General features: G+C 43.2%; 2 protein-coding genes across 2 annotated transcripts in view; both read right to left on the reverse strand.

Moving 5' to 3' along the window:
• Ccz1 (CCZ1 homolog, vacuolar protein trafficking and biogenesis associated) overlaps window positions 1-12,314 on the reverse strand; it is a 28,355-nt gene extending 16,041 nt beyond the window's left edge. Inside the window, exons 1-8 of the mRNA XM_004629627.3 lie at window positions 12,114-12,314; window positions 10,564-10,661; window positions 10,374-10,467; window positions 9,937-10,014; window positions 9,379-9,426; window positions 8,526-8,609; window positions 5,572-5,747; window positions 75-156 (exon numbers count right to left, since the gene is read on the reverse strand). Coding sequence (XP_004629684.1) covers window positions 75-156; window positions 5,572-5,747; window positions 8,526-8,609; window positions 9,379-9,426; window positions 9,937-10,014; window positions 10,374-10,467; window positions 10,564-10,661; window positions 12,114-12,233 — 780 coding nt within the window. The 5' untranslated portion in view covers window positions 12,234-12,314. The remainder of the gene's footprint in view (window positions 1-74; window positions 157-5,571; window positions 5,748-8,525; window positions 8,610-9,378; window positions 9,427-9,936; window positions 10,015-10,373; window positions 10,468-10,563; window positions 10,662-12,113) is intronic.
• A 10,037-nt stretch (window positions 12,315-22,351) lies between these two features.
• On the reverse strand, window positions 22,352-25,252 carry LOC101559912 (oncomodulin). The gene is made up of 4 exons (XM_004629628.1): window positions 25,156-25,252; window positions 24,455-24,587; window positions 23,859-23,968; window positions 22,352-22,461 (listed from the first exon to the last, which is right to left on the reverse strand). The coding sequence occupies exons 1-4, from the start codon at window positions 25,214-25,216 to the stop codon at window positions 22,436-22,438; spliced, it is 330 nt and encodes a 109-aa protein (XP_004629685.1). The 5' UTR covers window positions 25,217-25,252; the 3' UTR covers window positions 22,352-22,435.
• Between the last annotated feature and the right edge of the window lie 2,540 nt (window positions 25,253-27,792).

Genomic DNA, 27,792 nt, shown 5'->3' on the forward strand with positions numbered 1-27,792 from the left:
CTCTGAAATACTCCTCACATCCTCATTCCTGGCCGAGTATGTGCGTGAGTGTTATCCGTGCAACCCCATCATACCTCAGGTTCGATGTGCCTGGGAAACAGAGAGGTGGTGAGGTATTTGTATAAAATTCTCATGTCGTCTTGTTCTAATCCACTCCTGAAACAACAGAAAAATGTTACAAGTTTGGAGCTGGGCTCATCTTGCCATTACTCTACAACAGAGGTCAATCTTTACAACAGAGGTCAATCTTTTCTTCCTTTATGTCTCATGAAGAAGTTCATCCTCTGCGAATTGCACAAAGAGAATGAGCTGAGACCAGCTAAAGCCTACTCCTCTAGTCCTTCCTCTTATATACCCTCTGAAATAAAAAGTTTCCGCAGACTGGACTCTCGGAGTAAACTTCATGTAGGATTACTCAGGTAGCCTTAGTGGCCACAGTGCAGCCCCCAGCAGCCAAGGGCCCTGATCCCAAGTCTCAGAAACATGAACATACATGAGTTTTTATTCTCTGGATCTCCATGGAGACAAAAAGGTGGAATAAACAAGCTTTCAGGCAAACCAACCATCCAACCTCAAAGGCAGCAAGAGTAAGGAACATGTGGGAAAAGTGCTGAGAAACTAATAGGCATCAGATAGACTGGAATATTTCTTTTTAGGAAAAGAGATACAGAAGGAGACTGCATATAGCGCTTTTCTATCCAAGATAATCAAAACATTCTGGGAGAAAATCTCACTTTAGGTGATTCAGGCCTTTACACTGTATTTGAATTGTTCTTCCTTCTTTTCTCTGTAAGGTCACTTGTTAGAAAGCGCGCTGGCTTGGCCTGCCCTCTTCTGGGGATCCCTACTCTGGCATCCTAATTCCTCCTCTTCTTATACTGCCTCTCTGCTCTCAAGGTCCGATGTTCATGAGCACTGGCTACAACTAGGGGCGCTCTCCATCACAGGCAGGTTCATTTTCTGCCAGAGACCACTTTTGGGTTGCAAGGTAAAAGAAGAGGTAGATCAAAACTCTTAATGCTTGTTGCCTAACACCACCAATGCTGGCAGTCACATATGGTCAACAAGACAGACCGAACCTCCTAATCAAACATGGAAATTTGCCAACTTTTTTTGGGTAGACATTTGGTGTTAAAGAAAAAGACAATCGTGGTGCATATCTGTAATCCCAAAATTCTGAAGGGCTGAGGCAGAAAGATGGTGAGCTCTGACTGGCCAATGTAGTGAATTAGTGCGACCCTGTCTCAAAATAAAAAGGGTTGAGGATGTGGCTTACTATGAAGACTTGGAGTTCAAAACCAACACCACCACTGCTAAAAACTAAAAAAAAAAAAAAAAGGAAAAGCAAGCTATAGGATGAGATGGAAGGCAAAGTTTATGAGTGGCTAACTATACACCGTATATACTTAGGGATTTCTTGTAACTACTTCACTTAAGACTAGCTAGACATTAAACTCTTTGGTACTGATTTTAGGAAATTAGGAGAAAAAAACCAATCCAATAGAGTGAAGCTGCAGCTCAGAGTGCAGAAGCCCAGGTTGGTGGGTTTCCACTGTGCTCGTAGAGGAGTGGTCCTTCCTTGTTAGGCCTCCATTAGCTCTGGCCACAGCTACAGTCACTTTCTCTCTAGTATCTGCCCACCACTAGGCCTCTGCCCCTACAAAAATAAACAAAGAATATGTTGTGGTTTGGGGTTTTTGCAAGGGGAACGACACAATACAGGGCACATTTTATAATATTTTATAAGGACTCACCCAAGAATCATACAAGAAGTGCAAGAAATCTATCCACATACTAAAGACTCCAGCTGAGGTCTGGATCCTAATATCGTGCATGAGTCCAGATAAAAACTAGAGCTCATGACAATGCCTCCCTCAAGTTCAGATGGAGGCCTAGAGCCCACAACAGTTTCACGCAGGGCCACTTCACAGATTTGCACTGTGAAGGCCCAAAGGTCAGTGGTGGAAGCAAGAAAATCTATGCCAGAAGGATGAAGGTTCTGCGCTGGCAGGTTGAGGGATCTGAACTGGAGCTAGGAAGCAAGGCTCAAAGTAAGTACCAGAACTCCCGCAAAAGCACCACAGCTATTCTCAGCAACAGTGAGGTCCCAAACTCCTCCAGCAATGAGGAAGCTGAGTTCCCATCAGGAAAGTCAATGTTAACAAGCTTCTCCTTGAGGCTGAGCAGTGCACCATCTGCCCCTCCAGAGCCAGGAAGTGATGCTCAAAATGAGGACCAGAGCTCCTACAGAGCTATTTGGGAAAGCCAGAATGACAAGGTCCTCCAGCAAAACAGCCCAAGAGAACTAGCAGCTTCTAACAGCTCCAACAGCTTCTCCAAACAGCATCCCTGACAGCGTTCTGGCAGCTTCTCCTCTTCTGCCTTTTATGTTGCTGGCAACAATCCTCAAGTGGGCCTCCTGCACCCAGCACCACACTAGTTTAATTCAGCTGGGTATAACAAGTTGGCCACCAGTTAGAAATCCACTACACAGCATCTCATTATACTTAGGTTAGATATTACCACAGGGGAACATTCCTTAACAACTGCACATGAATCCATGATCTCAAAATAAAAGGTTTAAAAAATTAAACAACAACCAGATGTGGAGACACATGCTGTCATCACACTCTGGAAAGCTAAACCAAGAGACGGCAAATTTGAGCCCAGTGTGGGCAAATTAGTGAGACCCTGTTTCAAAATATATAATAAAAGGCTGTAGATGGAGCTCAGTGCAAACACCCAAGTGCACAAGGCATTGCTGCTCCGTCAAGGCTGATTTTTCTTTTCTATCCAATTTTCAGGTATTTTTACCTCAATGCTAAATGGACTTTCTGGTTTATGGGAGGAGGACTTTTTAGTTTTTTTCCAAGTGCTCTGGAAAACCCAGAGCCTCATGAATGCTAGGAAGTATTCTACAACCGAGCGACTAAATGACTTCCATTAGTTATCCCAACTCCATCTCTGGTGGAGATACCAAATTATTTGAGAACTACTTTGGCAGAAGCGATACCAAGAAGCGATACAAGTGGTTATCACACCATGCAGAATCTTTCCAATTAGAGTCAGTTTAGTCTTTTTTTTTTTTTTTTTTTTTTTTTTTGCAACAGGAATTGAACTCGGGACCTTATCTTTGCCAGGCACTGTACCACTGAGCTGTATCCCCTGCCTCAGTTTAGTCTAAAATACACACTGAAGCCAGCGTGATGTCACATGCTCAAATCCCAGTACTTGTAGGGAGGCTGAAGCAGAAGGATTGCCACAAGTTTGAGGCCACCCTGAGCTACATAGTGAGTTTGAAAACAACTTGAACTACATAGCAAGACCCAGTCTCAAAATAAGTAAAATAAAGTACAGATGATTAGTATCATATTGAATATAAATTAATTTAGCACAAGCAGAGTATGCTCAATTTTGAGTAACTTCATAAACATGAGTCATTCACAAAAGCATTAATTCCTGAAAAATAAACCAATACACTAAAAAGAAAAAAAATAGGATACTCTGGACGAGATAGTCAATTCATACCCCTGCCCTGAGTAATAAATATCTAACCCAGGAAATGGCTGCTATAGAAACCAAATCCATTTGTTTACTACATCATAATGATTTTTTTTTTTTTGTGGTACCAGGGATCAAACTCAGGGCCTTCTGCTTGCCAGGCAAGTTCTTATGTTGCTGAGCTATATCCCCAGCCCCCATTTGTTTAATACATAAACAGTACTCTGAGATAATTTTCTACCCATTACTTGAACTGTTAACATTTAATGAACACTTACTATGTGCCATGCTGGAGTCAAGTGCTAGCACAGAAAGATGTGTCTATTCTAAGTTCAAAGCATTTAAAATATATATATATACACACATACACTGGGCATGGAGACATACACCTATAATCACAGCACTCTGGGAGGCTGAGGCAGGAGGACTGCAGGTTCAAACCCAGCTTGGGTAACTTAAGAGACTCAGCAAGATCCTGTCTTTAAAAACAAACAAAACTTGAGAATGTAACTTAGTATGAACTTAGCATCCAGTTCTGGAGGGGGCAGGGGGAGGAAGGGGAAAGAAAGAAACAAACTAAGAAGGTAGTAAGAAAGGAACGTTCACGGTTTGCTCCTGAAGTAAAAAATTCCTGGTATTTAAGATACCAGCACCCAAACAAGCAATTGCATAACAAAACGTGCTATCGCCACTTCCCAGGACCAAGCTTCCCCTGTTGGCAGGGTGGGTGGACCATGAAGCCGTGCGCTGCTCACTTCTAGCAGATGCCACTCACACACTGATGATGCTAAGGACCCCCTGAGGTGGGCAACGGGTAGCTGTGGAAGCCCAGGCTCCCAGAGCCTGCTCCTGTTGGCCACTGTGAGGTAAAGGTCTCCCAACATGAGTTGCTGAGTTTGAGGGGACCCGCTGGCTTTGGGCCTTCCCACTCTGTCACTTCGAGTTGATTCACCCACAGCAGGGCTGCAAGCTGTCCAGCAGATGGGGATCTGTGCTGCCCTCTGCTGACTGTGGGGATGAGCCAGGGGCCACTGTCTCTGCAGTTCCTTATCCCTGGGAGGCAGTTAAGGGGCTCTATCTCAAAGCCCCCTGCAGGGTATCTCCTCCCTCTGCACACCTGTGCTGGGGAAGCAGCACTAGGCTTCTACCTCCTAATCTGCACAGCCTGATAAACAATGTGGTAAATGAAAAAGCAGATTTTCATCTGGGATTTGTTATGTTGTCCTCATAGGAGACAAAAAGTCCACAAAAAAACACAGCATGTTCTTTGCTAAATGGATTTAGTATCTTTAGGTTACCTTGTTTCTCTTCATAAAATAGCTGTGGGATTTTGGCAGAGGTTGGGGAAGGTTTGAGGACAACTGGTATTGCCTTTTCTATTAGCTGAACTGAAGATCTGGGGATTAAAATAGAACCACACCCCTAATTTAAGAAAGCAGATTATGGTAAATAAAAACACAAAAACTGAAATAATCCCAAAGTAGCCGCTAGAGGGACATGGCCAACCACTCCCTGCTGGGGCTCAGGAGTTCATCTCAGCTGGGTCTGGGTCACAAGACAGGTTGGGCTGCCACCTAGCTCTTTTGGGTCACTCTACACAGTCTCCCCAGAGTTTGGGGTAAGATAGATGAGCATGTTTCCTAATAGTTCACCTTTTTTCTTCAACACTGACATTTTTTTTAAAAAAATGCTTTTCTTTCCACTATAATATACAAACATACTTTGGTAACAGTAGGTAATTTCTTATTTTAACAATGGTTACACTGGATATTCTTAAAAACTGAGCTTCTTTTAGAAAAACATTAGAGAGGGCAGGGGATATAGCTCAGTGGCACAAACACTCGCCTAGAAAGCACAAGGTCCTAGATTCCTTGTACAAAGAAAAATAATAATAATAATATACACACACACATTAGGAAGGTTGCTTTGTACATTTATGATGTATAACTGAAATATACAATACATCTTCAATTTTAAAAATTATTCCAGTAAGACTCATTGTCATTAATTCTCTTCAGAATACTTCCCCTGGACTTCATTCTCCCGTGCCAAGCCTCAAGGCATACCTACCAGATGAGTTGATCATTATAGAGAAATGCAGTGTATTTGACTATATTCAAGCTTTCCTCCATTTTATTAATAAAGGACTGGATTTTCAAATAAGTCATTTTATCCAGTGGAAAGAAGCTGATTCCACCAAAAATGTCAAGTAGGTCACATGACTGCAAATGTAGTGTTTGCAAATACTGTGAGAAAAAATAAGACATATAAGTAAAACTTTCAATGTAGTACTCATCCATAATGAAAAAATCATCTTATTTTAAACTAATATTTATGGTACATCTGTACACTGACAAACAGCACAATGAACAACAGGTAGTTGATCTATGGTAAATGGGACTTAAAATCAGTACCTATTTTAAAACAAATGGTGCAACTAGCTAGTTAGTATCACTCTGTAGAAGTTCTATCTCTTTGAGGTAGCTAAATATTCCTATTAGTGCTCCTCAGATTAAGCTCTGGGATCCACAGTAACACCATGGGCAGTGCCATTTAAAGCTTACTAGTCAGGATGACAGTCATACCCATCAACAGGAGTAAGGAGGACAAAAACAGGAATGACCATGTATAGACACTGACATGAAGAACCAAAACCATTAATTCCTAAAAGCAAAAAGAAGTCAAAGGCAATTTTAAAAAGAAAAGCCGACTTCAAAATAGATGAGAGGCATTTTAGGGAGAAACCAGGCTATTGCTCCTTTAAGATAAACTGAGTTTGGCAGAGGTAAAGGTCACATATGCAAAATGCAACTTACACAACTGGTGTGATGGGTCATGTCTACAAACCCAGCACTTGCAAGGCTGATGCAGGAGGATCACTGTGAGTTTAAGAACAGTCTGGGCTATGACGTAAGCTCAAGGAAGACTGAACTGCATAGTAGGACCCTGTCTCAAAGACAAAAAAGGGGCTGGGGAGATAGCTCAGCAGTCTAAGCACCTGCCTGCAAGCCCAAAGACCTGGGTTCAATCCCCAATTTGAGGTGGCCACTGAAACGGTGTGGTGATGCACATCTGTAATCCCAGAGCTAGGGAGATTGACATAGAAGGATCACTATGAGTCAGAGCTGCATAGTGAGACCCTGTACCAAACAAGTAAATAAATGATTTTTTTTTTAAAAAAGACAAAAAATCCCAAAAATTCAATTTACAATGAAAGAGAATAGCAACTATTTAGGGATATTCTCATCTAAGACAAAAAACACCAATGTAAGTAAAAGGGGTGTCTTCCTATGGTCTCTGGCTATATCAGAACTTTAGAAATGAAATGGTCAATTTACTAGAAAGTAGATTTACTAAAAAAAAAAAAAAAAACTTAAGCCTGGAGTGGTGGTGCATACCTATAATCCTATCACTTGGGAGGCTGAGGCAGAAGGACTGTTGGAATGCCTTTATAGCAGCAGTCTGTCATAGCTAAATTTTGGAAAGAGCCCAAATGCCCATCAACTGATGAATGGATAAAGAAAAGGTGAGGATTTTTTTTTTTTTATGCAACAGAGAACTATCCTGCCATAAAAAAGAATAAATTTGAGAGATTTCTAGCTAAATGCACCTTCTGGACATACTCTCAGGTGAAATAAATCAGATACACGTGTAAATATCACATTGCTTCTGTGGCCTTAGAAACCAAAAGTGTAAATAAGGACCAAAATGTACAACAGATATTGGAAACGGGAAGAAAATGTTCAAATAGGAAGGGGAACTAGTAGGCGGGGGAGAGCAAAGAAGGGAAAAGAAAAACGAAAACAAAGTTTTTATTTTTATTTTTTCTGTATTTAGGGCAGGTCTACAGGTTCTCACTACATAGATCAGACTTGTAGAGATTCTGTTTTCAGCCTTCCAACTGCTGGGACTACAGGTGTGCGCCACCACACCCAATCTCAATCACCATCTCAGCGCGCCCGTGGGCGGGGCCAGCATGGCACACTGGGGACTGAGCCCCAGCTGCTGAGCTCTGCCTAAGCAGGCACTTTAGTCCGCTGAGCTATTCGGCCAGGCCTTAAAGCTTTTATAAAGAAGGGGAACAGGAGGTTGAAGGGAAGGTAGGGGAATGGGAGAGAAAAGAATCAACATGTACTGTGTGCACATGTCTAAATTCTCCGTTATGAATGTAATTATTATGTATACCTATAATGTAAAAATAAATTTAATTTAAAAAAAAAGACTCCTGTAAGTTCTGGGACTTGCTCTAAGTTACAGCACTGCTTGTAAGACACAGTGAATCCCAGTCTCAAACAAAAATAAAAATACAAATATTATAGTTTTACACTTATTTAAAAATATACAAATATCAAAACTAGACTAAAATTTTGTTTAAAAAGTGATGTATCACAATCAAAACTTTTTCCTTGAATCAATATAGATTATGCTTTTTTAGAGACCACCAATCCATAATAATTCGTAACTGTCATAACTATTTTCATGCTGCCAATTTACTAATTCAATACACGGTGAGATGCATGCATCTGTGTGCAGCAGAGGGACTGTATCCAGCATGTTCTACCACTGAGCTACACCCCTGGCACTTTTTCAATTTTTTTTTTTTTTTTTGAAACAGCATGTCACTCAGCTGCCCATGCTGGCCTTCAACTTGTGATTCTCCTGCCTCCGACTCATAAGCAGCTGGATGACAGGTGTGCACTACCATGCTCAGCACAAAACTGCTTTTGAGAAAGCCAGAATGGACAGACCCTGGCAGAACAAGGATGAAGCCTGAAGATGTCTCCGAGATATAGGTCCAGGCACGGGCGGGATGGCCTGCCTGCCCCTACACAAGCGGCTGCGAGACAGCCGCCCAGCACAGGCCCATGGGCCCGCAATGCTTGGGTTTTACTACTGTGCCTCTTAGATTTTCTGCCATCTTCAAGTTCTGAGTTAAAAAAAAAAAAAAAGTTGCCTCCATTTATATTTCTCTAAAGTTCTGTTTGAATGCTATTGAAGTTATGAATAAAATTTGAATTACCTACCCGATGGAAGAATTTTTCTAATCTTTCTTTCAGCAGCTTGACACCTCCATCTTCCATGGCTTTCAGAAAAGTCCCATTAAACAGCTAATAGTGTAAAACATGGGGTGAGGGAAGAAATAAATTTCTAATGTCCTTCTATTTCTTAGAGTAACAAGTTCTTCCTTTCAATCCTTCAGAAGTCACAGCCAATGTGAGCTACAAACACTTGTTATGTATTGTTGGGGTAACACCTGACCCTCAAATGCAGCAACTCAGTGAATTAATTCAGGTCACCAACCTACCCTTCTTTTCAAATAGTTTTCTATATTTACATGAGAAAACTTGAGTCATAAAAGAAATTACATAAATAATCACACTGTTAAGTAATGCTGTCATTTTTATGAAATCACCTAGTTGTTTTCAACGTATTTGTTTAGGATGGAGTCTTGTTACGTTGCTCTGGCTGGTCTTGAATTCCCAGGCTCAAGCAATCCTGCCTCATCCTCCCAAGTAGCTAGGAACACAGGGCTGTGTCACTGCACTCAGACAGTGCTTAAAAAGGTCAATTTCATTCCTGGTACTCTAATATCTAAGTTTGACTTCATATAAATAACATCATTAAGGGTTCATCTGTTCAGACACAGGTATATAGTTCCAGTACAAGACTAGGAGAAGAGAAGGGGTTCAATATTTATGGAATAAATCATGCACACAAACTTTACCACCTGTGTCAAAGGCCCCATTATTTGCTGCCCTAAAACAGATACACAGGAACTTTGAAGTCTAGGAATTATAATTTTGTAGCCTAGGAAAATATAACTTCAGGCCTGTAAATGGGGAACTGGACAGAATTCTGAAAAAATCTCATGCTTACCTTGTACATGCTATAGCACTGCTGCAGCACTGAGCTGTAGACCTTGTCCTGTGGGCAACAAGGACGGAGTACACATATGAAAATCACGAGAAAGCATTATCTCCCACGCACAGAAAAGGTACACTGACTGCAGGGAAAGCACTGTAACTAGTGAGGCCCTGCAACAGTTGTGAACTGAAAAGGTATTGAAATTTACATTTACAAACCAGGAGGCTTAATTTGGGGTGGGTTTTTCTTTTTTCTTTTTCTTTTTTTGGTACCAGGGGTCAAAGTTAGGACCTTGTGCTTGCCAGGCTTACATCGATGGGCTATACCCCCAGATATAGTAGGCTTAATTTAGGAAGCGGTTCACACAAAGAAAACCAGTGGAAGGTACTAGTAAAGCATGATATAAATACAATTTTAAAAGTCTTTTAATTTATAATTTAAACAAATATAAAGGTTTCCCCTTGAGTATCCCAGAAACATCTATAACATGCAACAAGTTTAAATCTAAGTCATTCAACATATTCAGTAATACATTTTTTTCTAATCAGTAATAAAATAATGACACATTACCAACAGCTCCTCCTCTTGGTATTCAACAATTGGTTTTCCATCCTTACTTTGCTTTTCAATTATAGGATTCCGAACTACCTATAAAGTTGAATCAATTGAAATTACACAATGAAGTGATTACATATGTGTTTAATTTTGCCTTAATTAAAAAAACTCTGGGCTAGAACTGTAACTCAATGGTAGGACGCTTGTCTAGCCATGTGCATTCAATTTCCAGCCTCATTTAAACAAAAAAAACCTTAAAATTTGAAAATATAACTTCTTAAAATAGACCCAAGTACAAATATACCAAACAGGAGTTTGATTTTAAAATAGCAACCAATTCTACTGTAATCTGACTTTAATACAATAGCCAAGAGAATTTCCTAAATTTCTAACAGTAAATACCAGCCATATTTTTCTATGCAACTACAGAAGTATCCTGTGTATGTAAATACCATGACCATCCAGAAATTTTCTTCTGGTTCATTGAAGAACTGTCTATTCTTCTGTGTATGCAAAGATTTTGCAGGTTTTGATGGACTGAAGGTCCTGAAAAAGGTAAAATAATACTTTTGAAACACTTCTCCAGCATAAATCACAAGAATTTTCACTGAGCTCTTACAAAAGCACATTTCAAGGCATTACCTTGTAAACTGTACAATAGCTTCACATAAGCCAACATTCCTAATTTTTTCATTCTTTTCTACTTCATTGGGATGATAAAACAAAATTTTATTTTCCTCCTAAAGTTTGAAGAAACAGAACACAACATTAACATAAGCATTGTTTCACTCTAGCCATCAAAGGTGCTAAGTTTAACACTAACCGAGTCTCCAGTCATATGTGCTAACAACAAAACTCCAAAAATCCCTTTTGTAGAAAAGCTTTATCTTCTCATCACTGGGTAAAAACTGCTCACCAGTTAGAAAGGCAACTGTGACAATAACTAAGCTACATTTCCCATTTCCTCTGTAGTGCTAGATAATTTTAATGAGAAGTTCTCATTTCCGTGGGTTAATTTGTACTAAGCCAGGACTTCTTAAGAAATAAGCATGCACCCACAGACAACTCCCTGAAAAATTAAATCCAACTGACAACCAGGCATGGTTGTACACGTCCATAATCCCAGAACTCGAGGAGAATGAAACAGGAGGAATTGAAGTTTGAACTCTGGACAATTCTTTAAGCTCCGGTTAAAAATTAAAAATAAGGAGCCGGGAAGATGGCTCAGTAGAATAAGCACTTGCCTGTCAAGCGCAAGGGTGTGAGTTCAATCCCTGGTTCCGCAAAAAAAAAAAAAAAAAAATTAAAAATAAAAAGGGCTGGGAACGTAGGACTGTGCAAACACCCTAGGTTCAACATCAACACCAGTTCCATATACACACAAATTTAAATTTAAAAATCTAGCTGTTTCATGAGCATTTGGACAAACAGCTCTTACATCCTTTGAAGTCACCATGCTCACTTCAAAAAATAAATAAAATTCTTGTAATTTATTATTATTAGTCATTTTTTTTTCTTGTGTGTGTGTGTGGGGGGAACCTTTCCTAAGTACCCTCCAAATTTACACTATTTTAGGGCCACAGTTTTGCACTTTGGTTCCGTACTTCTAAATCAGAGGCTTTCAATAACAAAGACAAATTCCAAAAACAGTTTTTATTTTTCAGTCCCGGGACTGGGGACTGAGTTCAGGGCTTTCGCACTGAGATACATTAGCACACTTTAAAACTAACAACAACAACAACAAAATCTTAATTTTGAGACATGGCCTCACTATATAGCCCAGACGGGGTTGGAATTTGCAAGCCTGCCTTCCATCCCTGGAGTCCTGGGATTAAGGGGGTGCGCCGCCACGCCCCGCTGAGTTCGATTCTAATTCTCCAGAATTGCCGCAAAGCGAAAGGAGACTCAACCTGCGCGGAGCGAGTCACCTGCCGCACTTTGGCGGCGCAGAGCCGCACGCATCCGGAAACGGAGCCGCGCCGCCTGCGTCACCAGGTCCCGGCCGTACCCCGCCCCCCGGGCCGGCGCACACCTGGCCCCCTGCCGGATCGATAGGTGCCGCTCGAGGTGAGCACAAGTGTAGGGGCCAAGACCCAGGCGCTCCCCACGGCTCCGGGGGACCCACGCCTGCGGGCACCCCAAGCCCTCCTCGCCTGCCACCTTACACCCAAGCGCAACCCCCCGCCCTGTACCTCTCCTTCGCGTGGCCCAAAGCGTGGGTTGTAGATAAAGAAGCTCAGCAGCGCCGGTGGAAACTGTTTCTCTTGTGATGTCCAAGACCCGGTGCCGGCCCCGGCTGCTGCTGCCGCCATCCCGGCCCGGCCCCCTACTTGGGAGCCTCCCTCGGCCCGCCCAGAAGCAGCAGCTGTGAGCGGACTGCACTTCCGCCTCGCTCGCTGTGAGCCGGAAGTAGTCGGGGCTGCCCCGGAAGGAGAATCCTCCAGTGGCGTCGCCTTTTGAGGCGTCCGAGTAGGCCAGATTCCTATTTGATACCTGGGCTGTGGTGTTTCTCATGCAGTACAGTGAAGTTCAGGTGCAGGTGAAATTTATTGTTGGCTCCAGGATTTCTGTCATAGCTAAAGGCTATGCCTTTGAGTTTAAAGAAAAATGCAACTGGCAGTTTGTTTTTGGAGAACAGAATGTGAAAGTGCAAATGAAGGCCTGGCTTGCAAATGAACCCATTTAATGGTGGATGTGTATGCAGCCTGGCGTGGGGACTATCACCCCCTACAAAATCCCTATGAGCCCCGCAGGTGGCAGCTAGATCAACCACCAGCTTTCTCCAGCTGTGTGTTCAGCAGAGGTAGAATCAGACGTGGCCTTCACCCAATGGTGCCCAGTAACAAACCTTGAGGCCCCTGGGATTACCTCAGTCTTTGAGTTGAGTGGATTGTGACATAGTTGGAAGGGCTTGTTGTGTCCCATATTTGGAGCTCAAGTTCTTAGAGCAGATCAGTTGGCTAACCTCAAGAACGTCTTGGTTTAGATTGTCTAGTGGCAACAGATGACATTTAGAACGACCACTTTCTTCATCCAACCCTGTAGACCTGGTTTAGGGAGGAAATGCTTTGAAATTTGGACATGAGGTAGATCTGGTTACGCAGTCTAGCACTTCTACCCCATAAATATGAGACCTTAGATAAGTCACATAGCCTTTCCCATTGCTCTTATTTGTGAAACGATTGGTAGTTAATTCCTATGTAATGGAAATGGAACTTTAAAGAATTAAATGGGATTGTGAATGCTCATTAAATGTCCAGCATGTAATCATTATCCAACAAATGACTGCGACCTCTCCTTGCTCTTGACCTTACCAACTAGTGTACTCTAAGTGCATAAAATCCTGCCATTAGAAGTACATGTTCTAGCACTAAAGCAATAATCTAAAACAAACAAAGATTACAGAAGATTTTCTTTTACACATCTTTTGTTCCTTAAAAAGTCTTTGGTGGGACTTCTAGTAAGTAGACATAGAGCAACCAAAGTTGAATGAAGGTCCAGGTGCTATAGTCTAAGGCTGAAGAGTACAGATCTTCCTCTAGCCTTTTCCGGGAACTACCCACCATCTCCATCTCCCCCAGAAATGCTAAAATACAGACTCAGAACTCTGGGACTCCAGGGAACACAGTGTGAGGAACTCTTCTGTCTCAGAGCAAATGTTTCCATATGAGTAATAGAAGAGCCAGAGCTTGGGTCAGAGAACCTCTGATTGAATTCTGACTTGGTTGTTTACCATTTGGTTAATCACTTAACCTTTTAAAATCACAACCTCCTTCTCCATGAAATGAGATTAATGCTTGTCTTACAGGATTATTGAAAATATTATGTTAGATAATATAAATGGAAGCCCTTTTGTAAAGGATAAAGTGCACTGTAAATGTGTGAGGTTAATACAATATTAATTATGGCTTTATAACAATAACCTAGAGGATAGATGCAGATGCCCAAAGGGCAACCACAGGTAGGAAGAAGCTCAGCATCTCAACCTTTCTTTTTGCCTCCTTTTGTGCCTTAAAAACTGGGGCCAGATCCCTGTTCAACTGCATACAGGCATGTTAATCACTTAAGAAGTACCTGTAATACAAGGTTTGAGAATTTTAATTTTCTCTAGCCTATCTCATCCCCCTTCAAGAAGGAGGACACAGAGACAAGTGGAAACAATTTGCAGAATTTGCAAGGACATATAATTGCCGTCTTTCACCCCAGACCCTCACAAACAATGAGAACTAACCCCAAAGTGGCAGTAGTTACTTCAGACAGATTGGGAACCAAGTTTTCTCCTTCTAAGCCAGAATAGTTCTCAAAGGAAATGAACCAGTCCTCAAGACACTGGAATTTCTCCTAAGCTACAAAACCAGGAAGAAGACAAAGATCAAACAGACCTAAGCACCTCATAAAACTAGTCCTCCCTCTTTTGTTAATGGGCCAGTATGATACTGCTGTTCAGAACTATGTACCCTTTAGTTCCTGAAGCTAAAGTCTGTTTTGTTTTATTTTGCTTTTCTTTGTTAAGGCCCAGCTTGATCCTTGTCAGCAACTCAAGCAAATGCTCCTTACTATTCTTACTTTTCAATTAAAGTTCTTTTTCCTGTAAATTCATACTAATTGCTTCCATTTTAATTTCTGTTATCACTGAAGCATGGACCCATGCTGTCTGGTGACACTTTCTTCTTTATTTCCTTGTACACTTTGCCCTAACCCATACAATTAATGACAATAATCATCACAAACAAGAGGTGATACAAAACACCCCCAAAAAACAAGATAATCCTTTTTTTTTTTTTTTTGTCTTTTTGAGATAGGGTGTCAGTTCAGGCTGACCCTGAGCTCACTTCAAAGCCCAGGCTGGTCTGGAACTCAAAACAATCCTCTTGCCTCAACCTCCTGAGTGCTGGGATTATAGGTGTGCACCACCACACCCAGATAAGAAAATACTTTTAAGGTTTCCAAAGCCAAGAAAGCGTAAACATGGATGCATCCTCCTGTCCTAGCACAGGTCTAGGATGTGCACAAGTGCAAGGGAGTGGTAGTGATGATAGACCCTTACAGGGGTTTAGTGACTTCATCTTAGGAAGGAGGTGTGTCTTGATTCTTTGTGGATCTGGGGAAAGTGGTAAGTCTTGTGGAGTTTTCCCCACGTCAACAGTGAGTGGACAAAAGTAGACTAGCCATAGTCCCAGGAGAGTGGGCAGTAAGCCGCTGCTTGGTGCAGGAAACAGCCAAATGTTATTCTTGGGTACAGCAATAATTCAGAAAAATCCAGAGCTAAGAGATCTATCTTCTGGTCTAGATAAGGAAGAAGTCCTAGAGTCTGTGGCCACTTAAGATCACAAGACTGGGGAGGAATGAGGGGGATTCACTTCATGATCAGTGCATACGTTTAGCGAACTACTACTCCTTTCCCATTCTGCGCTCTGCCATGCCAGAACCTCCTCCTGCAAAAGTGGGGAGAAGAGGCCAGATCACCTGACATAATCCTGAACTGTGATCCTGATATCCAGCACAATAGGAATTCAAATGAGGTTTGGTTTTAGGACTTCTATTTTGCACAAATAATTTGTGAACTCAAAGTTTCAAGGGAACAAGATGTGGGAAGGGCACATTTTCAACTAGAAGGTGGCAGCAGTTCCAGGAGAGGTGGTTCTGGGACATGATGCCGTATACTGTATATTACATGTCTCAAATGCAAAGCTTCTCCAAGGTAGGGCTGTATTGTATTAGCATCATCTTCTTCTCATTGTGTAATACAGTTCTTGCCTCAGAGTGCACAGTGTGTGTTGAATGAGTGAATGAGGACAGATCATAGAGGCAGGGAGGTGGCAGCGAAGTACACTTTAGAGTTGGCTTTCCTCTGACAGATTTCTGGCTCTGCCCATGGTGCTGACAGGCTGCTGGCCACAGAGTGATCTTGAATTCTCTCCCTGTGAGTTCAAGTTCTCTACTCAGGTCTGTACTGAGCTCCAAGAAGAAGCTGGGTAAAGATTTATGCACAATACATAACTTTCCAACCGTCTACACAAAGGACCACTTCATCTCACTTGGCTGGCAAGAATAAACCAATGACCAATCTTCAATCTATTGATTTAGAACTCAGAATCCAGAAACTCTGTCATTCAGAAATGATCTTCATCACGAGGCAAACAGCTGTCTGAAAATTGTGCTCAGCCTCTACCTCTTATGGTAAACACATTGAAGGGATCTTAAACAGAGTGATCCCTTTTATTATTATTTTTTAAATAGGCCAGTATGAACTTTAATCTCAGATAGGAGGCTAAGGTAGGAGAATCACTTAAACTCACAAGTTCATAGCCAGCCTGGGCAACATAGTGCGATCATGTCTTTAATACCAAAACAAAAATAAAACTGGAGGCAAGTTATATTAATTAGGGTTCAAATGGAGAAGCAGAACTATCAGAAAAATGTGTGTAGCATATGTAATTATACAATTCTTAGATGTCAGTTACAGTTATGATGCAATGATGTCATCATGTAATATACGAAGAAAATAGAGATATTATCCACTTTTGGGAGCTGGTTAAACAGCCTCATCTGATCCTGAAGTGTGGTGGCTGTACAGCAGGAAGTCAGGTAAGAGAGAGTAAGGGCCAACGGGCAAGGAGCGACTGGAACCCATGCTAGCCTCTCCCTGCCTCAGCTCTGTTGATTACGGGCACCAGGAGGAAGCTGTGTCCTTTATCACCAAGAGAAGTGCATATCTGGGATGGGGAGCTACAGGGGGGTCCCACACCAGAGAGGTGAGCCAGCAGGCATGCCCACCTGCACTTAACTCCCAGGAATAAGATGCCAGTTGGGTGTGGTGGTGCACACCTGTAACCCTAGCTCCCTGGGAGGTTGACACAGGAGGATTGCAGGTGTGAGCCCAGCCTGGGAAACTTAGTGACTTAGTGAAGCAATCAATCAATCAATCAATCATCTATAGGGCAAGGGATGTAACTCAGTGCAGAGGCCCTGGCTCAACCCCCAGCACAGCAGGAAGGAGGGAGAATAAGAGAGGAGAGGCAAAGCAGAACAGACAGACACATTGTGTTCTGCTTCACACTGCTCCCCAGATCTGTGGCCACATATCTTCAGCCCACCCCAACGGAGCCACAGGAGGTGCCAAGATTTGGTAAAGCAAGGAACACAATTGTCAATGTTGCTTGCCCTCTCCTCTGCTTGAAATACTTTATGACTTAAAAACAATTTAAGGTGAGAATTCAGGTATACTATTGTTAATGCCCTAGGAGAACAATGTCAAAAGCACTTTCTACTATTGCTGCTGCCGCACACACACACAAAAGTTGCCCTTTTTGAAACTACCAAAACCATTATGTAAATGTATAGTCTTTCCAGTGAATAAATTAACAGGCCAGGTGGAAACTGTCCTGGTGATTCCAATTTCATCTGTCTTCTTAAGTGTTTGCAAAGTGATACTGCAGCTTAACATTAGCAGAGGAGGTAGAAGATCGTTTTTGCTTGAAATTGGATCCCTGAGTACTCATTACACAAGATTAAACTGTAATGCTTACATTGAATTCATGACGTATCTTGTAAACCTGGATAGACAAATATTCCCCATATCAGCTGCACTTTGTGTGGAGCTGGAAATACCTATTTTTGAAAACTTACTTGTTTAAATGTCTTATAAATATTTCACAATGTGCAGGCGGTGAAAGAAAATACTTGGTCAAATTTGAGGTATTATAATCTAGTTAATCAACAATTATGGACATTTACAAAGCTGGCTTGGAGCTCTATTAAATTATGAACTACTCTACTAAGCTATAAACTAAAAGTGTGAAGGAACAATAGACCACATTAAAGCTAGAGTTAAAAAATATAAATAAGTCCAGAATTAAAGCCCTATTTTATAAACAAATAGGAAAAAAGTGAGTTTTTAGCTCTGAAATATATGTTGCAGTTTAGGCTTTCATTTTAAAGTCAAAATACATCATTTTAGTCCTGAAAATTATTTTTTTTTCAGTACTGGGGATTGAACCCAGGGCCTTCACACTGAACCATATCCCTGATCCCTTTTCATTTTTCATTTCAGAGTCTCACTGAATTTCTCAGGATGGGCTCAAACTTGCCATCCTCCTCCCTCAGCCTCTCAGAGCGCTAGGATTACAGGCATGTGCTGCCATGCCTGGTAAAGAGGATGTGTCTTTTTGAGTTAGGTCTGTGGACATCTGCAAATCAGGTAAAAATACAAAAGACAAGCATCCAAGAAAACTTTTTATAAAGCCTTTTCCTGGATTGCCAGAACTTTCTTTGGGGAATTTCCAGTTTTGACATGATTCTGGATATGTTATGTTTAAAAATATCTCTCGTATGAAAAATACAAGTGATTAAAAAGTGAGCAGAATTTCAGGAAGAGAACATCATACAAGGCCTCCATTAAATGAGAGTATGAGATGTGTAAGTTTTTTTTAGAATCAAGTTGTATTGCTACTCTGGCGTAGTGATACAGTTGGGTCGATTCTACATCTTCACTCTTTATTTGCTCTAGTCGCTATGCTCTGTTTTTAAAAAAGGATCCAATGTGAGCTCATTCTTCCACGAGCCTTTCAGTTGGAAGGAGCATGGCCCAGACTTGTGGCGATCCTCCTGCCCCAGCCTGCTGAGTGCTAGAGTTACAGGCATGGGCCACTGCACTGGGCAAATATGACCCATTTTATTTAAAAAACTTTTTTTAGTTTTTTGAGACAGGATCTCACTTTGTAGCTCAAACTGGCTCTGAACTTACTATGTAGCCCAACTGGTCTCAAGCTGTGGTGATAGTCCTGCCTCGGCCTCCCAAATCTGGGATCATAGGTGGGCGCTGCCACACCTGGCTGTGACCCATTTTTAAACAAATTATGTTGTACAAATTTATGTAGTAACTAAACTCAGGTAGGTTTTATTTTATTTATTTTTTTTAAATTTTATTTATTTGTGTGTGTGTGTGTGTGTGTGTGTGTGTGTGGCCAGTTCAGCCCACCAGGAGGCAGCACTGGCTGGCATGTGGTGCTGGGGGATTGAACCGCGGTCCCTGTCCTTTGCTAAGCTTGTTCTAAGTAGGTGCTTTAGACCACTGAGCCATCTCACCAGCCCCTCGGGTAGGTTTTAAAAAACAATTTGTGGGCTTTTTTGATACCAGGAATCAAACTCAGGACCTTGCACTTACCAATCTCTTGTGTCACTGAGCTATATTCCCAGCACAATATGTGTTTTAACTTGGCCATGGTGGCATACATCTGTAATCTCAGCACTCTGGGAGGCTGAGACGGGAATCCAAGCTCAAGCCTACCTAACTCTTTTCAAAAATGAATCAATTATTATTATTATTATTATTATTATTGAAGGTGGACTGTGGTTGCTCAGTATGAAGGCTTTGGGTACAATTACCACTACTATGAAATAAAGGAAGGGTAAGGGCACTTGGGAGGCAGAGGCAATAGGACCATCAAAAGTTCCAGGTCAGCCTGGGCTACATAGTGAGTTCAAGGCCAGTCTAAACTATATAGTGAAACCCTGTCTCCCCCGCAAAGGAAAATGATCATCTGGGAAGAATAATAGAATGAAATGAAAATAAAGGACCAGAATCCAAACATGATATGAAGTCAAAAATTGACTCTTTAAGAGCTAAGCTCCTTAGAGCAAGAGGACAGAAAGGAAGGTCCTCATCTTCTCGGTGTTTTGAAGGAGTCACAAGCACATCTAGGAGACGTTTTCACCTACCCAGGGAAGCTGGCAGTGGAGGGAATTAGCCGGATTCCAGCCAAGAATGGCACACACTGGGGGAGATGAGTGTGTGGGCGACAGGAGGCAGCAACAGGCACAAGTGAGACTGGCAAGAAATTAATTCCATTCTTTGGCCCTCCCCAAGAGTTCCTCATTTTAAAACTGAATTTCCCAATTTTTACTAGGTTTTTTTTTTTTTTTGGCAGTACCAGGGATTGAACTCAGACCCTTGTGCTTGCCAGGGAAGCACTTATTCCACTGAGCCATCTCCCTGGCCCAAATTTCCCAATTTTTGACTAATTTGAAAAGTACCCTTCTGGGTTTTGTTGATCCGGATAGTGCCGGAGCCAGCCCAAGCCTGCCGCATGAATGAGAACTTCCGCTGCACTCTCAGGACCCCTCCAGACCCAGCCCAAGCCCAGACCTGGAGAGTGTGTGGGAGAGCTTCTGCACTCCTCTGTGCCCCCTGGACTGCTCCAGACCCAGCCCAGGCCTGGCATACAGGCTGGGGTGAAACTCTGCAGCTGAAGTCCCTGCAGAGAGGCTAGGGGCCAGAACCACCCGGCTAATCCAGGAGTAGAACATCTTGCCAGGAGAACACAACAGGTTCACTTCCAAGGGCTGCAACAGGAAGAAGCTAGCACAGCAGCCAGACCCAAGCCAGGCACAACTGGATGAATTCCAACTTTGTATATCTGCACCCCAATTTCAGTAGGTGCTAAGGTTATAACACACCAAAGCTCTACACCAAAGGTCAGAGGACAGTGCTATACAAAATGACAATGAGAAGGAACAAAATGCAATCTCAGGCCCAGAGCCCACCCAGAACAAGTGCAGAGGACACTAACACAGAAGAAACTGGGAATCACACAGCTGAAATGTCTGAATCAATAGCAAATGAAGTAAAGAAACAACTGCAGAAAGGTATAGAGGAACTCAGATCAGAAATAACCTCTGTAGTAAAAGAATCAATAACTGCTTCTCAAGAAGACACTGATAAAAAAGTAGAGGAGATCCAGACAGTACCATGCCTAATATTACTTCATATTCTTCAAACTGATACACACTTAAAAATCTGGGCTGGCTCCTATGATCCTCCTGCCTCAGCCTCCCAGGGTGCTGGGTCCACCAACATGGGCCACCAAGCCTGGCTGAGGCCCCTTTCTAGTAGTGCCGCCTCCTTTGAAAACTGCTTTAAATATGATCTGCCAAGAATCAAAAGTTCAAATCTCACTAGCTATATAGCCTGTGGGAAGCAGTCTCAGAGACCTTCAGGAAATGGTGAGGTTACTGCTGGGTAAAAGGTTTTAAGCAAACGTGCAGACAAATGCCTCCGCAACTCCTGGGCATCCTCATCTCTCAGGGTCAGCGAGAGAATCGCTCTGCTGGCCACCTGGAAACAAGCCTAATGAGAATTTCCTGGCTGAGGCTGCCCAACTTTCTTGACAACCCTGTAACAGGACCCGGTGGGCTGGCCTGAAGGTAAGGCAAGGTTTAGTGTCACTGGTTCCAGAGGTGTTGCCTAAAAGCCAGGAAAATGGTGGCAGAAGGTTGTGTGAGGGCAGGCAAGTTTGAGAGCTTGTTTTTCTGAGGAAGGGGAGAGAGAGGGAGGGAGAGGAAGAGAGGAAGGGGAGGTGAGAGAGAGACAGAGAAACAGAGAAACAGAGAGACAGAGACAGAGACAGAGACAGAGACAGAGACAGAGAGGAGAGAGAGGGGCACACAGAGAGAGAGAAAGAGAGAGGTGGAGAGAGAGAGAGAGAGAGAGAGAGAGAGAGAGAGAGAGAGACAGAGACAGAGAGAGACAGAGAGAGACAGAGAGAGACAGAGAGAGACAGAGAGAGAACTTGTCAGTAGTTCTGTTTGGGCTGAGCTGGCCTAGCCAGACCCCTAGCTTTAAAGCCCTCTCTAGCTCCCGCCATTTGGAAAATCACTTTTGTGTTTAAGTACCAGGGATCAAACTCAGGACCTTGTGCTTGCCAGGCCGGCTCCTGCCATTTGGGACTGTCCTGTTCAGTTTTACTTAAATCTGTCTCATGGCAATCGAACCTTGATGTCAGAAAGCACACCAGGAAGAGTGAATTTATGCTGACTAAAAATCTCTTCAGAATCAGATGAATCTCTAAGAAAAATCCTAGCTGGGCAATGCCTATTTTTAAACGTGATTTTCCTGCCATTTCACCTACAGTGTCAGTGTGGCTTGCTTGGGGTCTGAGATGACCTGAGACCTTTGGAAGACTCCTCAATCCCCACCCACTTAAATCCCTCGCTTGCCCCCCCCCTTTTTTTTCTTGGTGATATTGGGACTGATCCCAGTGCCTTCACACTGAGCTACATCCCAAGCCATTTAAAAAATATTTTATTTTGAGACATGGGCTTGCTGAATCACTAAGTTACCCAGACTGTCTTGAACTTGTGATCCTCCTGCCTCAGCCTCCCAGAGTGCTGAGGTTATAGGCATGTGCCTCCACACCCAGGTTGGTCTCTCTTCCTTGCAGAAATAAAACCACACCCACACATCAGCCAATGACAAGAAGCTGTCTTTATTGGGTGATTTTTTTTAAGGCATTGCCTGCAGGGGGCCTTACAGGGGTCATCGGGCATACCCACCACCAAAAACACCGTGGAGTGTGTCTTATTTCCTCACTCAAGCAATGTGCAAATTTCAGAATTGTTTTGGGGGAAGTTAATAAATTAATTTGTGGTAGGATGTGGGGCTTCCCATTCCCAGGGTTTTGTAGGCCTTCCAGCTGAGTGTCCCTTCCTCTCTTTTCTCCATAGACTGGGGCTTTTAAGAATGCACCATTTCCTGGAATTCTAGAACAGAAGGAGTGAGAACAGGGTCAGTGGGGGTGGCACTTTCCAGATGTGTTGTCCCCGTAAGAGCTCTGAACAGGGACGACACTGCCAAAGCACATCCTTACATGACAAGCACTCTTTCCTTGAAGGCAAAAAGGAAGAGAATTGTGGGAAGCACATCTCTACAGCATCCCATCCCTACATAATCTTCTTTAACAAATGTCTTCCTCTTTAGAACTCACCAACCCGATCATTTCTCTACCAATGAAGGGATTCTGGGTAACTGTGTATTGCAATCTGTGAGCATCTACCTTTTGGCCTAATCAATTTAAGACAAAAATGGGAGGTCTTCTTCCTCTATTCTGTAACAGTATATTGCAAGAGAAGTACTAGGGTGGCTCTTTGAAACAAACTTTTCTCTATTGCTTCCTAAACTTATCCCTGGAAATTTGTATTACTAAAAGAAAGATGTGGTAATAATAAGATCTTAGTGCTGCAGGTTGAAATTGAAAACTGGGATTTGCTTTATATCTGTTGTTCTTTTCTTTTTTTCTTTGTCGTGGTGCTGAGAATTGAACCCAGGGCCTTGCACATGGTAGGCAAGTGCTCTAGCCCTGAGCCACTTCTGGTTATATATCAATAAATCAATCCTCTCATGCTGGAACTAGTTTTCTGAGCTATCTAAGAAGCTGCATTAGGTCTTGGTGTAGTAAGCTATCCTGACACATTTTGAAGGGTCTAAGGTAACACTTTTAAATTTCAAATTAGTGCCACCAACAGGATCATCGTAGGTTCTCGTGAGTTGGCACAAAATCCCTAAAAAGCATATCAGGAACATGGCAAAATCTAGTAACATCAACTGCGCTGGTGACGTCAGTCCAGGGCTTCGCCCTTGGGAGAGTCTGTAAGTGCTGCCTGCTGCCTGCAAGTCAACAGACCCTTTGGTGAGAGACACAATGCAGAATGCAAGTCTGTCCCTTCCCTGGAGCGCTCACTGGTGGAAGACCCTGTACTGCTTTCAAGGTACCTCAGAGCATCTTGCAGGTAACTGGCCAGGTGATTAGCTAGCATCCTCATCAGGGGAAGGATTTCTTCTAGTTCACAGACAATGACCAGAGGACTAGCTGCCATTATACGCCCCAGACATCATGCCAGAGTTCTGCTGCTATTGTTCGCAGTTCTGTTGGCAGTGGGATATGCTTGCTCTCCCACTGAGCTATAGCCCAGCAACGTCAGAAGTCTTATTCTCAATGTTGGCAGCCTCTCTTTGAGTCCCATTTTACAGATGAGAAGACTGAGGCTCGGCAAGGTTAAGAAAGGAGGGGGTTAACCCTCATCTGCCTACAGCCATGGCCCAAGCCCCCATGGATGCTCCCTGAGCTAACGTGTTTTAAACTGTATAATTGTGGACATACCATCAGCCCCAATTTTTCCGTCTCCATCATTATCTGCAGCGGCCATCAAAGATTTGGTTTCTGACTCGGTGAGCTCTCTAGCACCACTCTCAAATTTCTGCAGGAAAAACCTACAGGATATAAAGATTGGTGGGAATTTTCTAAAAGACCATGCCTGTCTGTGTTTTCCTTTTCCTTCTTTCTTTCTTTCCTTCCTTCCTTCCTTCCTTCCTTCCTTCCTTCCTTCCTTCTTTCCTTTTGTCCTTCCTTCCTTCTCTTTAAGCCCACCTCCTCTTTCTAGTTGTCATAATAATCAGTCAATGTCTTAGCCAGCAAGGATTTCCTGTGCTGTGGAAACTAGTGGCGGACATTTATTAAGAGTCTCAAAAGAGTTTTGTGGAGTCCACCTGCCACAGGAAATCTCTTTAGCTAAGGACTCTGCGCCTAGGTCTTCAGCCCTGAGGTCCGTGCTTTGTATGGGAAGAAATGAGGTCCACTGACGCTGTTCTCTACTTCCACAAGGTCGGCTAAAGGCTGCCACTGAATAACCCCAAGCAAACTGGGCCCCTGCAACCCCAGAAGCCTAGCAGTGTTGGGGTGCCTGGGACAAAGCTTACTTAAGCTCTTCTTCATCCAGGTAGCCGCTCTGGTCATTGTCTATGAACCGGAAAACATCCTTCACCTGACTGGCTGACATCTTGGAGAGGCCTGATGTCTGGAAGAATTTTTGGGGCTCAAAAGTATCTGGATCTGAGGAACAGAGAATGGGTTGGTTATTCTGAGGTTCCTTGGGACAGGTTCTATATTTCCATATTTCAGCCATGGGGCTGAAAACAAAGATTAGTAAAATGACTTTCACAGAATCTTTGAGCTACAGGGATGTGTGACTGGCCCAAGGCTTAAGGATGGCCAAGATGGATGACTCCATATGCCATCTCTTGCCGTTGTTTCCCCAGCTGCCTCTTTCCACTTGATTTTTCCCAGCTCTCCTTCTCTCTCCTCTGTCTCTCTCTTCTCCACAGCAGGCCATGTATCTAAGTCCTCAACATTGTTGATCTAGTTGGTGAAGGAGATGCAGTCATTGAATTCAGACAGGCTTCATCTACTCTACTCCCACTTTTCCTCACTTTCTTCCATCTTACAATAACGTGCTCACACGCTAGATCCCATACTCCCATCACTGCAACTCTCTAATTCTGAGCAGTTTCATCCTCTGATTCTGTGGATCATTCTGCAAAGTCCACACGCTTGTTTCCATTGCTTCACTGGAGGTGGGGACATGGGAGGACACCCCTCACCTGTCCCATGTGCCCTTTACCTTGGCATTCCTGCAGGGCAGCTGCAATGTCATCAGCACTAAGCACGTCTGTGATGCTCATCTTTTACCTAGTCACACAGAATGGATGAGATGTGATGGATGGAAAACAGGAACACACACATACATCCGGGGCATATGCTGTGCATGCTCCCCCAAACCAAAGAACTTGTCTACAATTTCTCTCTCTCTCTCTCTCTCTCTCTCTCTCTCTCTCTCTCTCTCTCCCTCCCTCCCTCCCTCCCTCCATTCCACCCTCTTCCTCTCCCTCTGCGTCTTCCTCTCCCTCTTCCTCTCCCTCTTCTTCTCTTTCTCTCTCTCCCTCCCTCCCTCCCTTCCTTTATTGCTGCGCTAGAGATTGAACCCAGGAACTTATCCAAGCCAGCAAGTACACTCCCACCAAGCCTCATCACAGCCCCATCTAGAATTTTTAAAACACAATAAGCACTTGAGTATGAAGTGAAGGGACAGACTAGCCAAACCAAAACCATACAAAAGAAAAATCCCAGCATTCTCAGCTCACTGCGTTCTCCAGAATAGATTCCAAAGATGACATTTTTAAACATGATCCAAAGCACTACTTGATTCAGTTTTCATATAAAAATTAGGTGCCCATAACCAATCACTTACACAGGCAGCTGCAAAACACTCAAAACTAAACCATGTTGCAAATGCAATAGGATTCTTGTGCATCAGCTAGAAAATGTTGCAGATTCCATGTGGGAGAGCCATGCTCCATCTTGAAGGGTGAAGCTCGATGAGGGAAAAGCCAGCAGAGATGAAAGTCCTCCCAGGTATCAAAGCCATAAGAAGAGAGAAATCTGAGTGCAACTTGCACAGCCCTCATCTGAACGCTTGGAGGGAAGAAGAACTTGGGGTCTGGCAAAGCCCATCAGCTACTTACCCGTTTAGATTTCTCCCCCAGGAAGAGTCAGGGGAAAAAATGGAGTTGAAGGAGCCAAACACAGATGTGCTTTTGCTACCTTACTGACCTACCTTATATAGGATTGAAAAAGTGATAGTTACGACCTCTTAGATTTCCTTTTCAGGGATCAAGTGAATGTAGATCGGATGTCTTACCTTACTAATTAAACTTTTTTTTTCTATTTATAGCTCAAGGGACTGTGGGTAGGAACAGCCAATTTTCAGAAACAAACCTCAACAAACGTTAACTAAGGTTTCAGTTCTGCAAATGAGCCCTGCTGGCGAAGAGCGGAGAAGATACTGGAGCCTAGAGGGGAAGAGGAGGAGGAAGAGGAGGAGGGGACCAGCACACATGGGTGCACACATGGCTCTGTACACTGAAAGGGCTCTCCAGATGTCAGTGGCTGTCACTGAGGCACGTCTGTTTTCAGCTGCAGAAACTGTGGGTGTGCAAAGCTGACCTCGATCCAGGGTTGAGGAGCTCAAAACCGATGGCCTGCAGTGGACACATAGGACTTGTCCAGCAAAGGAGGTGGCTCAGGCTAGGTGACTTTCCTACAGATGTCTTGACTTTGACATTTCTCAGCTAAATCTGCACACACTCAAAAGACACAAAGGGGGCAAAGGTAGCTCAGTGATAGTGTGTGCAAGGCTCTGGATTTGATCCTCAGCACCAATAAGAAGGAAAATGGGAGAAAATTAAGTATTCCTAAACCCTAAACTAATATTTGTAGAAAAGCTTTTTATCTTCAACAAGCATTTATTGAATCCCTATGTGGCTAGAACTATGCTAGATCTTTATTTCTCTTCCTTCCTTCCTTCCTTCCTTCCTTCCTTCCTTCCTTCCTTCCTTCCTTCTTTCTTAATGCAGCCTAGGGTCTCAAGCATGGTGAGTGAAGACTGTACTGCTAAGCTACTTCCCTAGGTGGATGCTTCTCTCTCTCTCTCTCTCTCTCTCTCTCTCTCTCACACACACACACACACACACACACACACACACACACACTTACACATTGCCAGGTATGGTGGTAGATGCCTATAATCCCAGCACTCCAAGAGGCTGAGGCAAGAAGATTGCAAGATCAAGCAACTTAATGGCTTAGCAAGACCCTATCTCAAAATAAAAAGTAAAAAGGGCTGGGGATGTCATCAGTAGGAATGCCTGTGTTCAATCCTAAGTACCACAAATGAACAAAACAGAACCTTCCCACATAAAATAAAGTGTACCATATTAGCCATTTAAGTGGCCATATAGTTCAGTAAGGTCAGTGATAGACTGTTACTGTGTAACAAAACTCTACAAAATTGAAACTAGAGGCCCACTGAACTTCTCACTCAGCTCCTGTCAGCCACCGCTCCACTTCCTAAGAGTTGGACAGCTCTGGGTCCCTTATGCAGTCTTTCTCTTTTTGTACATAGCTTGTTTCCCTTAACGTAATATTCCCAAGTGCCATTCATGTTGTAGCCTGTGATAGAATCTCTCTCTCTCTCTCTCTCTCTCTCTCTCTCTCTCTCTCTCTCTCTCGTATTTGGTTGTTGCAGGGCCTTACTATGCAGCTCGGACTCCTGGTGATCCTCCTGCTTTCAACCTCCCCAGCACTGGGATTACAGGTGTGCACCACTATGCAGGACTCTGGCCAGCTCAGCTCACCCTCGGGGCAGGGCTGGCATGGCATGTGACGCTGGGGATTGAACCACAGTCCCTGCACTTGCCTA

This window comes from Octodon degus, unplaced genomic scaffold (assembly GCF_000260255.1).
Source record: "Octodon degus isolate 3935 unplaced genomic scaffold, OctDeg1.0 scaffold00031, whole genome shotgun sequence".
NCBI classification, from domain to species: domain Eukaryota; kingdom Metazoa; phylum Chordata; class Mammalia; order Rodentia; family Octodontidae; genus Octodon; species Octodon degus.

Excerpts from the sequence above, each read along its gene's own strand:
- LOC101559912 (XM_004629628.1), bottom strand. The coding sequence starts at position 25,216 with ATGAGCATCACAGACGTGCTTAGTGCTGATGACATTGCAGCTGCCCTG. Across the intron at positions 24,588-25,155 it reads TGCCCTGCAGGAATGCCAAG|ATCCAGATACTTTTGAGCCC; the intron begins GTAAAGGGCACA and ends TCTGTTCCTCAG. Across the intron at positions 22,462-23,858 it reads CGGAAAAATTGGGGCTGATG|AATTCCAGGAAATGGTGCAT; the intron begins GTATGTCCACAA and ends CTTCTGTTCTAG.